The sequence below is a fragment of the Macrotis lagotis genome, chromosome X (genome assembly GCF_037893015.1).
Source record: "Macrotis lagotis isolate mMagLag1 chromosome X, bilby.v1.9.chrom.fasta, whole genome shotgun sequence".
NCBI lineage: Eukaryota > Metazoa > Chordata > Mammalia > Peramelemorphia > Peramelidae > Macrotis > Macrotis lagotis.
Window position 1 is genome coordinate 502,724,502 of NC_133666.1, and position 13,912 is coordinate 502,738,413.

General features: G+C 37.0%; 1 protein-coding gene across 5 annotated transcripts in view; it reads right to left on the reverse strand.

Moving 5' to 3' along the window:
• The window catches only part of SLC66A2 (solute carrier family 66 member 2), a 215,025-nt gene that overhangs the window by 158,683 nt on the left and 42,430 nt on the right, over positions 1 to 13,912 (reverse strand). Inside the window, exon 3 of one of the 5 annotated variants that reach the window (XM_074204702.1) lies at positions 1,115 to 1,192. The exons of the other annotated variants lie outside the window; for them this stretch is intronic. Coding sequence (XP_074060803.1) covers positions 1,115 to 1,192 — 78 coding nt within the window. The remainder of the gene's footprint in view (positions 1 to 1,114; positions 1,193 to 13,912) is intronic. 5 annotated transcript variants of the gene reach the window in all.

Consider the following 13,912-nt stretch of genomic DNA (forward strand, 5'->3'; position numbering starts at 1 on the left):
AACTGTCTGGTAAGAAAATAGAGTGGTGGTCAGTGAATAGACTGAATGCAATAGCAAGAATTGATTATAGTGCTGTTTTCATAAACCTAAAGAGTCCAGCTATTGGGATAAAAACTCTCTCTTTGATAAAAACTTCTGGGAAAATCGGATGTTGGTATCCCATACCAAGATAAGATCAAAATGGATATAGGATCTACACATAAAAAAACAATATTATAAGCAAACTAGGAGATCAAGGAATAGTTTACCTGTCAGATCTATGAAAACAAAAGCAGTTTATGACCAAGGAAGAAATGGAGAACATCATTAAAAACAGACTAGACAGTTTTAATTACATTAAACTAAAAAGCTTTTGCACTGACAAAATCACTGTAACCAAGATCAAAAGACATGTAATAAATTGGGAAAAAATTTTACATCTAGTATTTCTGACAAAGGACTCATTTCTAAAATATACAGAGAACTGAGTCAATTTAAAAAAAAATACAAGCCATTCCCCAATTGACAAAAGGTCAAAGGATATGCAAAGGCAATTTACAGATCGAAGTGATCCAGTCATATGAAAAATTGCTCTAAATCACTAATTATTAGAGAAATGCAAATTAAAACACCTCTGAGGTACCACCTCACACCTCTCTGACTGGCAAATAAGACCAGAAAGGACAAAGATCAATGTTGGAAGAGATATGTGAAATCTAGGACACTAATACCTTGTTGGTGGAGCAGTGACTTCATCCAACCTTTCTGGAAAGAAAGCACTTGTAATTATGCCCAAAAGGCAACAAAAATGTGCATACCCTTTGAGCCAGCAATACCATGATTATGAAAGAGGGTAAAAATATCACCTGTACAAAAATGTTCATAGCAGCTCTGTTTGTGGAGGCAAAGAAATGGAAACTGAGGGAATGGGTATCAGCTGGGGAATAGCTTAACAAACTGTGCTATATGTATGTGATGGAACACTATTGCTCTATTAGAAACCAGGCGGGATGGGAATTAAGGGAAGCCTGGAAGGATTTGCATGAACTGATGCTGAGCCAGATGAGCAGAACCAGAAGAACATCATGCACCCTAACAGCAACATGGGAGTAATGATCAACCTTAATGGACTTACTCATACCAACAGGGCAACAATCAGGCACAATTTTGGGATATCTTCGATGAAGAATGCCATCTGTATCCTGAGAAAGAACTGTGGAGTTTGAACAAAGACCAAAGACTATTTACCTTTATGTTAAAAAAAAAATGTTTCTTATTATGTAATTCTGCTATATCTCATACTTTAAGTTTCTTCCTTAAGGATATGATTTCTCTCTTATCACATTCAACTTAGATAAATGCATACCATGGAAACAATGTAAAGTCTAATTGAATGCCTTCTGTGGGGGGTGGGGGTGAGGGAAGCAAGATTGGGGGGGGATTGCAAAAATAAAAATAAAACCTTTCTAAAATAAAAAAAAACAGTGTACCAATCAGGCACAATTTGGGGGTATCTGCAAAAGAGAATGGCATCTGTATCCAGAGAATGAATTGTGAAGTTTGAACAAAGATTAAAGACTATTATCTTTAATTTTTAAAAAAGTTATCTTATTATGTAATTCTGCTATATCTCATACTTTATGTTTCTTCCTTAAGGATATGATTTCTCTCTCATCACATCCAACTTGGATCAATGCAATACCATGGAAACAATGTAAAGACTAACAGACTGCCTTCTGTGGGGAGTGGAGAGAGGGAAGCAAGATTAGGGGGAAAAAAATGAAAAATGAAAAAATCAAAATAAATAAATACATGCATACATGCAAAAAATGTGTATTAAAGTTCTATGAGAATTCAACAGAAAAAAATTATACTTGGTTTGTGAAGAGGGAGCTAGAAACTAGAACATTTCAAATTTCCTGCCATGCTTGCACCAGAAGGAATATCCTATTCATCCCTCCTTATTTTTCCAATTGTAATATATTTGCTATATTAATGATATCATATCATTACGATATGATGTTCTGATACATCATATGGCAGAATGATACATCATAACAGAATTTCTTTACTGCAGGCAGTGAAGTTAAAAGTTATTGTAAGGTCTTTGAATCCATAGTCACATTAAGACTTGTCATTATATTCTTTATTTAGTTTCAACAAAAATATGCAATGACTCAGTAAAACAAATAAGCAAATCTTCCATAGACCAAATAATGTCATACATTTTTATGGATGACTTATACCTCAAATGTAGAAGCTGTTTTGATTGACAAATACAAATGGACTGTTAAATTTATAAATAGCTTTTTATCCCAAATCAATGATACCAAATAATACATCTAACTCATTGGGGGGGATCCACAAAATTAGCATTTCAAATGGAATTCTCATATTTGAAATTTTTGTAAATTGCTGATTTAATATCTCTCTGTGTTCACTCTTTTTTTTTAGATTTTTTTTTGCAAAGCAATGGGGTTAAGTGACTTGCCCAAGGTCACACAGCTAGGTAATTATTAGGTGTCTGAGGCTGGATTTGAACTCAGGTTCTTCTGACTCCAGGGCCGGTGCTCTATCCACTGTGCTACTTAGCTGCCCCCTGTGTTCACTCTTTCTTTCCATTTTATCTCCAACAACAAGAGTCAGAGCTAAGGAAAAATATGCATATTTGAAAAAGAGATAGAGATTTGTAGTCAAAGGATCTGGCTTTGAATCTGGCCCCTCTTCTAACTAGCATAACATCCTGACCAAGATATGTGGTATTGCAAGGAGATTAAAAAAGATGAGCTGGACAGTCTGGTATAAAAGTCATAACACTGGACTGGAATCAGGAAGGTCTGATTACAAATTACTCTTCACTCACTTACTAGCTAGTGACTTTGGGCAGGTCACAACCTTTTCTAAGCTTCAGTTCCCCCATATGCAAAGTGAGGAGGTTGACCTTAAATTACTTCTGTGTCCTTTTCAGTTCTAAACCTATGGCACTGTAAGTTCAAAGGGAAGGAAACAAGCATTTATTAAGTCAATCCTATGTAAAAGACACTTTCTATAAATATAATCTTACTCAATCCTCACTACCACCCTGGGAGGCAGATGCCGTAATGGTGACCATTTTATATTTAAAGAAACTGACAGGAAAAAAATTAAGTGATTTGTTCAGTCACATACCTATAAGGGTCTGAGGACAGAGGACACTATCTACTGTGGCTGAAAATCCCTTTCCAGCTCTAACTTTGTAATTCTATCTTAGTGAGAGAAGAAACAATACTCAAAAAGATAACTCAGCTTTTTCAGTACTTCACTTCCAAAAAAAAAGAAGTAACTGTAGTAATCTACTCACATCACAGAGCTATGCTTAGTAAAACTATAGGCATTTTCTCACTCAACTTTATTGTTTAGTTCAAACCTCTTATGTCTTACAAAAATCAAAACTTTCATTTTAATATTTCAGGATTTATTTGGAGGGGAAATTTTTTTGAAGTAGTAATCATCCTTTCTGATCCCTTCAAAAACTCAAGAGTACCCTCATGTGGCTAACTTAACTCATTACAAGTAAACTCTTTCCTAACAACAGAAGACGACAAATAAATTAAAATGTATAACCTAAGAAATGTTCCTTCCTATATTTACCCAAACCCTTATCCTGTTGGCCAAACTCTGGTGTCCTGTCTCATGTGCTGTGGTCAAGTGTCAAACTGAGCCATTCATTAAGTTTTGCCCATAGTGGGAACACCTGGGCTCCCTTGCTTTTCTCCTGGAAGGGCAGATCTGCAATCTAAGTCTCTTGGATGGATAGATCACCTCCCAGTAAGGGCTGCATTGGAGCTCAGAAGATCACCAGGTCCCACCTTAAAGAATACTACATGTGGCAAAAGTGCAAAAGTTTTTCAACACTTGTGCATGCTCATCCAAAAAGGCAATCTTTACAAAGAAAAACGAAGATAAGTTGCTGAGAAGGGAAAAAAAAGCAAAAATAAAGTATTAAAATCAGCATTTTGTGGTATCAAAAAACCTAAGAACAAAATGAATGCCAATCTATTAGGAAATGGCTAAACAAATCATGATCTCTGAATGTAATGGAATATTACTGTACGCTAAGAAATGAGAAATACAACTATAAGACCCACATAAACTAATGCAGGGAGAAAGTGAAACCAGGAGAACAATGAGTACAATAATGTAAATTAAAGTAAGAAAAGGCTAATTCTGATGAAATCCAGCAACCAGTCCTGGTCCTAAAAGATAGAAACACAATTCCCTTCTTTTGGTAAAGAGATAGGGCATGGCAGTCACTTAACAAATATTAATTATTTACTATGAATGTGTAAGGTTTTGTGCTGAGACAAAGTTCAGAACACTGAATGTGTCTCCAAGGTCCCCAAACCATTCAGTTCTGGGTGAATTTTTCTTGATTTTAAGGTGAGTTTCTATGGTGAAGGGATATTATTTTAAAAAGACTGCTCCCAAAAAAAGGCATCATTAAAGAAACAAAATAAAAAAGGCAAAGCCATTTATAATTGCACCATCAGGGAAGAAATGAGCAACATGTTTGTGTCTGAAGCACTTAGGTGGCATAGTGGATATAATGCTGAGCCTGAAGTCAGGAAGAACTGAGTTCAAATCCAAACTTAAATACTATCTGTGTGACCTTAAGAAAGTCACTTAACCTCTGTTTGCCTCAGTTTTCTCAACTATAAAATGGAGATGATAACATCTCTCATCTCCTAGCATTACTGTGAAGATCAAATGAGATAATATTTGTAAAGTGATTAGCATAGAAACTAAGACATAGTAAGTGCCACATAAATGCTAGTTATTATTATTATGGGGTTTTTTTCCCAATGGCAACTCAGAGAAGTAAGATTCTATGATACTTTTTTTTAGGTTTTTTTTTTTTTGCTAGGCAATGGGTCTATGCTATTTTTAAGACCAGAATAACCTTGTTTTGCTAGTGGAAAAGAAACAAAGCAGATGCCTGCCTCAGTTCTACTTCACTTTGTAATCTTCAGTGAATGAAACTGTATGAGTTGCTCTGGAAGAGATAAATTCCTATCAAAGTTATACTACCAAATGGAAGAGGGAAAAGAAGGCGAATGGGACTCTTGACTCCATCAAATCAAACAGATTTAATAAATTTTCTCTATAAAGAATCCTATAGTAATTGTCACTTACTGATTATGCCATCGAATGACAAAAATAAAAATAGTAATAAATTATAATATTAATTGGAGTAGAGATTGTTAAAACTAAAATAGGAGATAATCTTTTGAAAAAATGAAGCAAAGTACTCTTAACCACTAACTCAAAATTATTAATAAAATCTAGACAGAATTTAACATTCTGAAAGTAAGGCATTGAAAATTTAATAAATGCAGCAGCTCAGTGTCATAGTGGACAGAATACTGGCCCTGCAGTCAGGAGGACCAGAGTTCAAATCTGATCTCAGACACTTAATAATTACCTAGTTGTGTGACCTTGAGCCACTCACTTAATCCCATTTCTTAGCAAAAAAAACACCAAACAAACCAACATAATAGGAAATTTTAATAAATGAATGGTTAAAAAAATATACAATTTAACATACCTAGGGTGGCAGAGATGGAATGGACAATAGCTAAGACGCATTTTAGGAGAATTAGATAATAAAACAGCTTGAGGCAAAAGGATTCAGCAAGATAGAAAGACATTAAGAAAGATACTGATAATTAAAAAGAAATTTCCATTTTCAGCTACCCAGAAAAAAAAAAATCAAACCATTCAAACTCCAGGGAGAGTAATCTGCACTTCCTATGAAGTACTGAGGGCAGCACAGTTAAAATGACAACTATTTCATCCCATAAGCTCCATTCCAGGACCAGGAATTTGCTTTAAGGAAAAAAAGGTGGGAGTACCTGGGTTCAAATCCGGTCTCAGATACTTAATAGTTACCTAGCTGTGGGTCCTTGGGCAAGCCACTTAACCCCATTTGCCTTGCAAAAACCTTAAAAAAAGAAAAGAAAAAGGAAAGAACAGGTAATTAAGGAGTCAAGCAATGGAATTATACTTAATTTTTTTTAAAAAAAATCAAAGATTTGCTATTTGGAAATGAGAGGAGACATAAGAACAAAAAACAGATTAATTCTAAAAAGGGAAGAGAAATTTCTAGGAAAGGAGAGCGGTAGAAGAAAATTAAAGAAAAAATCAGCTGAAACAAATGAAACATCATTTTTTAAAACTTCCTTTATATTTTTTCTTCCTTTTTCAAGAGTTTTCCTCCCTTGGTTCTAGTTTTTCTTTCACAACATGACTAATATGGAAATATGCTAAACACAATTGTACATGTACAACCTATATCAGATAGCTCACCATCAAGGGAAGGGGATAGAAAAATGTGGAACTCAAAAACTTGTAAAAGGATAAATGTTGAAAGCTATCCTTGCATGTAATTGGGAAAAAAATAAAATTAATTAATTAACATAAAAACAAATAAATGAATCATGATTTCTGCCACTGTGACCTATGAAACCACAATACAGAAAGTAAAGTTTCATTATTTGAAAAATGTTTCAAACTAAATCCAAACCTCAAAATACACTTCACTAGACATCTGGCAAGAGAACAGCTAAGTCTTTAAGCTTCTTCCATTGTTCTTTGATTCCCCCCCAAAAATCCAAAATGGATCTTATCACATCTTTCTGGGCTTATATAGAACTAAATTACTAGACTAGAATATCAAACATAATCCTCCTGCCTATAGGAAGATAATTTCTCCACCCCACACACATGCAGTGATCTATTCCCAACTCTCCAAAATGGATTTAAGGATAAGCAAAGTGAAATATAGTCACAAGGGGTCACACAGAAAAGTCCTGTTAAATTTGTTAAGTCTCATATTTGTCTAATACTATTCCTTCTAATTTTCAATACTCAGAAATGCTAGTTCATTCATCCCCTTTCCCTCAATATTAAGTACAAAACTAACTAATGCATTGCAATTTAAGAGGCACCAAGCAGAAGTGCCAGCTCAAAAATATCTCAACTCCATACAATGGTGCCTGAATTGTCCCCATTAAAGACTCTGGGGATTTCTGAAGGTTTTTTCCAACATTCCTACACCAAAGTTGATGCTAATGGTCATCAGTCATTCTCCTAGATCTTATAGGAGTTCCAAAGAACTCTAAATCATGGTTTAAATCCCTCAACAAGAGTAACATAGCTGCAACTGAGAACAATATAAAATAGTCTAATATGTGATTGTATATGCTGCAGGAATTCAAAGAAAGGAGAATTTAAAACATCTTTCAAGAAGTTGAAACTCAGGAAGATGAATTCAAGGAGGTAATTTCAGAGGATGGTTAAAATCTGAATAGACATTAAAGGGGTGAAGGCTGAGGATGGAAAGTGATTCTAGAAAAGGGGAACAAGAGAGCACAGAGACAGACCTAATAAAGTTTGTCCTTCATTCTCAAAGATCATGACATCAGGGAGGTGAAGACATGACAAGCAAATGAATTGGATTTAAGTGAGGGAGATGCTGTGCTAAATCACCAGCTTCACTTTCTCCTCTGGAGTAATCTGGATCCAGTGACCAGATATGAATCAAGATGACTGGAGATGGCCCTGGATGAGAGGCAATCAGGGTTAAGTGACTTGCACAAGGTCTCACAGCTTGACTTGATTTGACTAAGTGTCAAGTATTTGAGGTTGGTTTGGAACTCCCATCCTCCTGACTGCAAGGCCAGTGCTCTATCAATTGTGCCATTAAGCTTTATTCATTACTAGCTCTATCAAGGCCAGCTATCACAATGATACAGAATGTTATCATAATAGCTCACAATTAATTTGCAAAGCATTTTATCACAACAATCTTGAATCAATAGAAATGAGGAAACTGAGGTACAAAGACTTGCCCAAGGTCACTCAAAGTCAGTAATTGGTAGTCAAGACTTGATCCCAGATCTTCCAACCTTCAAGTCTAATAAGTACTCTTTCCACTACAGCTCCCTTGTTCTTTCTGAAACAAAATCACTGTGATCTTTATGATCAGTTAGAAATATCTTTTTAGGGGTGGCTAAGTGGCTTAAGATAAGAGCACCAGCCCGGGAGTCAGGAGTACCTGAGTTCAAATCCAGCCTCAGACACTTAATAATTACTTAGCTGTGTGTCCTTGGGCAGGTCACTTAACCCCATTGCCTTGGAAAAAAACAAACCTAGAAATGGTCATACTAATTTGAAAAGAATTTCACTGCAATATCCATCTACTCCGGGATAAATAAGGCCAGAGTTACTTCATCTTGTTAACAAGCATTTAAGACCTGTTACCTTCCAGACCACCATTCTCTGGACAACTAAACTGAACATAGTAATCCACATGTGGTCTGACCAAAGCAGATTATCATAGGACTTTTGCCTCCCCAGTCAATGAATGGATGAAGAAACATTCATTAAGCATTTACTACCGGGCAAAACACAAGTATTATTTAAATGCCAGAGGAAGGATTCAGCAGGATACTTCCTGGTTCTAGTCTCTTGCTTGGTCCTAAAAATTAGCTAATATTCAGGTCTCTGCTCTAGCCATGGCCCTCTAAACCTATGGACTACTGAGGGAGACAAAATCTGGCAGCTGGGGGGATCAAGACAAAAATGAAACAGTCTCTAACCTGATGGAATTTATATTCTATCAGAAAAGAAAAAATGCAAACAAAATATATACAAAATAAATGTAAGGTTGACAAAGGAAAAGTATTAGATACTGGGGGAGGGAAAGGGACTATCAGGCTTCATTTCATTTCATTCCTTCATAAAAATTTCATTTGGGAAGTGTTTATGCTGAACATTCAAAATAACTTGGGATTCACATTAATACACAATGAAATTAGTTCAGTTTTTCAGGAAAGTAATATGGAACCATGCCCCTAAATCCATTAATTCAATAATACTACTAGACCTAAAAAAAAGATGAAAGAAGACAAGGACATAGATGTATAAAAATATTTGTGAGTATATTCACTGTGGTGGCAAAGAAGTAAAAGTTCTTATCAACTGAGGAATGGCTAAACAAATTAAGGAATATGAATATTATGGAACCTTACTTTGTTATAAGAAATTATGAAGGGAATAATGTCAATGAAATTTGAGAAAATCTATATGAATAGATACAAAGTGACAGGAGCAGAAAAAGGTATAAAACTTATTACAGTAAACACTCTAAAAGAATAATTTAGAAACTCCTAATCTGATCAACAATAACTCTAGAGGCTCAAGGATCAATGATGAAGCATCCTACCCCATCTTCAGAAGTAAAAGAAACAAAATTTAATTTAAAAAAATTAACCTGGGGGTGGCTAGGTGGCGCAGCGGATAGAGCACCAGCCCTGGTGTCAGGAGTACCTGAGTTCAAATCTGACCCCAGCCACTTAATAATTTCCTAGCTGTGTGGCCTTGGGCAAGCCATTTAACCCCATTTGCCTTGCAAAAACCTAAAAAAAAAAAATTAGCCTGGGTGGAGCTATAAGTGGAGCAAGGGAGCAAATTCCAAATCTAAGTGACAACCTATGTTGTCATGAAAGCAGAAAATGCCATTTGTGAGGAACCGCACAAAAATCAGTTGGTTGGACTACACAGAAAATGAAATGATTTTCTTTTCCTTAACGTGTGCACTTTTATTTGAACTGGTCTTAAAATCAGCATACAGTGTACAGGTACTGGTGCCCAAGTCCTGGCACCAATCTCATAAAACTTCTAGGGAGACTACAAAGTTTCCATTCACATCTATGTTGAGTGCAGGGAAGGATTTTAGGGGATCATCTATTACAGTTGATAATTTAAATAAAACTGACAAATATTAAGGCAGAAGATATAAAAAGTTAAAGGATTAATTTACATATAAAGCAATATTAGTACCTTCCCCCCTTTCTAGTTTTTTTTAAGTAGCTCCTTTGTTCAAATTGGCAGAACAGGATAGGAGGATGGGCAAGTAACTTTTTAACAATGCATTAATACAATTACTTGGAATGACTTACTAAAAAAAATAAGGACAAATGTACAGTGTCCTAAAGACATACTGTAGTACTTTGGGGATATTTGCTCCAACATGCTTAGATTACTCATTACCTTCAACTGTTCTAGTTTCAAAAAAAATTTTTTAAAAAGCCATGCCAATCTCATTGGGGGGAAGGGGGGACCAAACCTTTTGACAGAAAACAAACAAAACAAAACACATAATCCATTTAGAAGCATTTGCAGTAGACAATGGAAGGCCCTGATGCATCATACTCCTGCTTGCTGATTGTCACCTGCTGGCAGGTGAAAAGAGATGCTAAGATGAAGCCTCCAAACCAGATAGAGTATTTGTGTTCAGGTGGGGCAATGATCTTGACTTTTATGGTATTGGAGGGTAGTGATGTAATGTCCTGCATTTTTTTTTAGGTTTTTTGCAAGGCAAATGGGGTTATGTGGCTTGCCCAAGGCCACAAAGCTAGGTAATTATTAAGTGTCTGAGGCCAGATTTGAACTCAGGTACTCCTGACTCCAGGGCTGGTGCTCTATCCACTGTGCCACCTAGCCTCCTCTCCTGCATTTTGTTAGTTATGCCTGGGTACATGGTGGTACCACCAGACAATATGGTATTGGCATGTAGATCCTTACAGATGTCAACATCATACTTCATGATGGAAGAGAATTTCTAGGCATTGGAGCCTCTCACTGCTAATGGTGATAACCTGCCCAACAAAGAAGTTCATCCTTTTCCAGAGAGGAACTAGAGGCAGCTGTAGCTGTAACACAGTTTCTCCTTGATGTCACACACAATTTTCTTCTCAGCTGTCGTAGTGAAATTGTACCATCTTTTGGCCAGGATCCTCATGAGGTAGTACATCAGACCACCACATCCAGATAGAGGACGGCATGAGGAAGGGCATAACCTTCACAGATAGGCATAGAGTGAGTCACACCATCCCTGGAGTCATCACATTACCAGGGGTATGACCAGAGGCATACAGGAGAGCAACGTATAGATGGCTAGGGTATCAAAGGTCTCAAGCATATTCTGAGTCATTATTTCTCTGTTGGTTTTAGGGTTCAGGGGAGTTTCTGTGAGCAGAACAGGGTGCTCTTCAGGGGTCACTCAGAGATCATTGTTGAAAGTATGATGCCAGATCTTCTCCATGTCATCCCAGCTGCTGACAACACTATGTTCAATGGGGTACCTCAAAGTCAGAATACCTCTCTTGCTCTGGGCTTCATCTTCCACATAGCTGTCTTTCTGGTTCATACCCATCAATATACACTGATGTCTGGAGTGGCCAACAATGGAAGGACAGGATGGCCCAAGTGGCGTTGTCTCCTGGAAAGCCAATTATGTACAAGCCAGAGTCATTGTCAACAACAGGAGCAAGAATATCATCTTCCATGGCGAACTTTGAGGCGACAAGTTTAGGGTTTTTTTGTTGTTTTTTTTTTGTAAGGCAAATGGGGTTAAGTGGCATGCCCAAGGCCACACGGCTAGGTAATCATTAAGTGTCTGAGGCCGGATTTAAACTCAGGTACTCCTGACTCCAGGGCCGGTGCTTCATCCACTGCGCCACCTAGCCACCCCAGAGGTGACAAGTTTAAACCTCTCACCAGAGGTGGTGGTGCTATAGCTAAAGATACGGAGGAGGCTGGGTGGGAGTGCCACAGCTACAGCATAAAACGATTTAATGTAGAATGTGGCTGAAAGAGTAGAGGGAAACTAGGTTGCAAAGGACTTTTCATGTCAAGCAGAAGTGTATATTTGATCCTAGAAATAACAGGGAGATTCTGGAGTTTACCAAGTAAAAAGGTGATAGTCAAATCTATGCTTAAGAACTATCAGAAAACTGTGGGAAGGATTGATTTAACTAGGGAGGTATTACTGGGGATATATCTGGAGGTATACTAGTCTGGGTGTGAGATGAAGAGAGCCTTGTGTAGGGTCAGTGCCCTGGTCCCTATGCCACCCACCCCTTTAATACATTAAGATCATGTCACAGTTTTTTTGGCTACCATATACTATAGATTCATTTTGAGCTTGTAGACCACAAAAACATCTTTTTCAGATTTACATTAAATGGATATTAAATAGATATTTCAGATTTACTTCCTGACTGTTCAAAACATTAAATATAATGACTACTCTTATAGCCCTACCATTTAACAAATTCCCTATCAGCTATTTTGATTTGGTCCTTTACAATCCAAAGAGTGTACTCTCTAGCAAAGAAAACAGAAGCAAATAAAAATTTGAAACTAAAGACCTAGATGTGGAAGAGATTTTAGTTCCACTTTTATTTCACCTTCCACTGAGTTGTCCCATCCATGATAGGCAACAGTCATATCCCTTCTTTGATATGGCAAAAATATTCATTTTCCTCATCAACTTTGGCTACTTTATAAGCTTTAGAATTCCTGACACTCTAAGACTGTACCAAACTTTTATATTTAACATCCAGTATCTGCCCTTAACTACCATTTTCTGTACATGTCTCATTAAAACCTAAGCAGCAGGGAGCAGTTAGGAAGCATAGCAGATAGAGCACCAACCCTGGAGTTAGGAAGACCTGAGTTCAAATCCAAACTCAAAACACTTGATACATACCAGCTGTGTGACCTTGGGTAAGTCACTTAATTCCACTGCCTTGTAAAAACCAGAGGGGGGGAAAAGACGCCCTGTTTTCTATTCATAGGAATTGCTTTGTTTTCAGGATTATCTTGAGAGATTTCCATTTTTCTGGGCTGTCTTCCCTTGGACAATTTTAGGCCATAGGATTCTATCTATCCTTTTGAAATCTGCTCTCCCAAAAGCCTAAAAAAGTATGTCAGACTATACCCATCTTTCCTTTCTTTTATCACAAGGAGAAAGAGCAATCACTGTTCCCCCTTGGTTCCCATCATTTCTACCCCAGCAACCAGTTTCTCCTTCTTGGTAACAGATTATTGGTTTCTTCATTTTTGAGATTAAATCGACACTAAAGTTAAATCAAGGAATTATTAGCCACTTTGCTTTAGTCAGAAAGCTCTAGAAAATTTCAAAATAATGTGCAGTTTTCCCATTACTATTGGATCATGCCTCTAAGCCAGATTTGTGTTCAGTTCTTTGAATTCATCTATTTCTTCTTTTTGCCTAAGAGGGAAAGACATATATGTGTGTATATGAATCCATATGCATACAAATTATACACACATATTTTTTAAAATGTTATGATGGGGGGGGGGTGGCTAGGTGGAGCACCAGCCCTAGAGTTGTACCAAGCCACTTAACCCCATTGCCTTGCAAAAAAATAAAAATGTTAGGATGATGATAAATAAAAAATAAAAATGTTAGGATGTTTCTTCTTCTTCTATTGCTCTTTACCTTAATAAGACCTGCCCTCTGGTTCCTGAATTTTTTCCTATGGAATATATGATCTTTATGATGCAAGGCTTTAACTTTTTTTTTAAACAAGGTATAGGCAGCTAAGTGGGACAGTGGATAGAGCATCAGCCCTCAAGTCAAGAGGGCCTGAGTTCAAATCTGATCTCAGATACTTGACAGTTACTAGCTATGTGACCTTGGGTAAGTCATTTGACCATGATTGTCACACATCCAGGGCCATCTCCAGTCATCCTGATTCATATGTGGCCACTGGATGGCTCCAGAGGAGAAAGTGAATATAATAACACAGTACCCCTCTCACGCAAATCCAATTTACTTGCTTGTCATGGTATCCCTGGTATCATGGTCTTCTTCACAAACGAAGGATAAATACCACCACCATAAGGTACATTCTTAAGGGTGGCTAGGTGGCACAGTGGCTAGAGCACTGGCCCTGGAGTCAGGAGTACCTGAGTTCAAATCTGGCCTCAGACACTTAATAACTACCTAGCTGTGTGGCCTTGGGCAAGTCATTTAACCCCATTTGCCTTGCAAAAAAAAACCCTAAAAAAAGAAAATAAG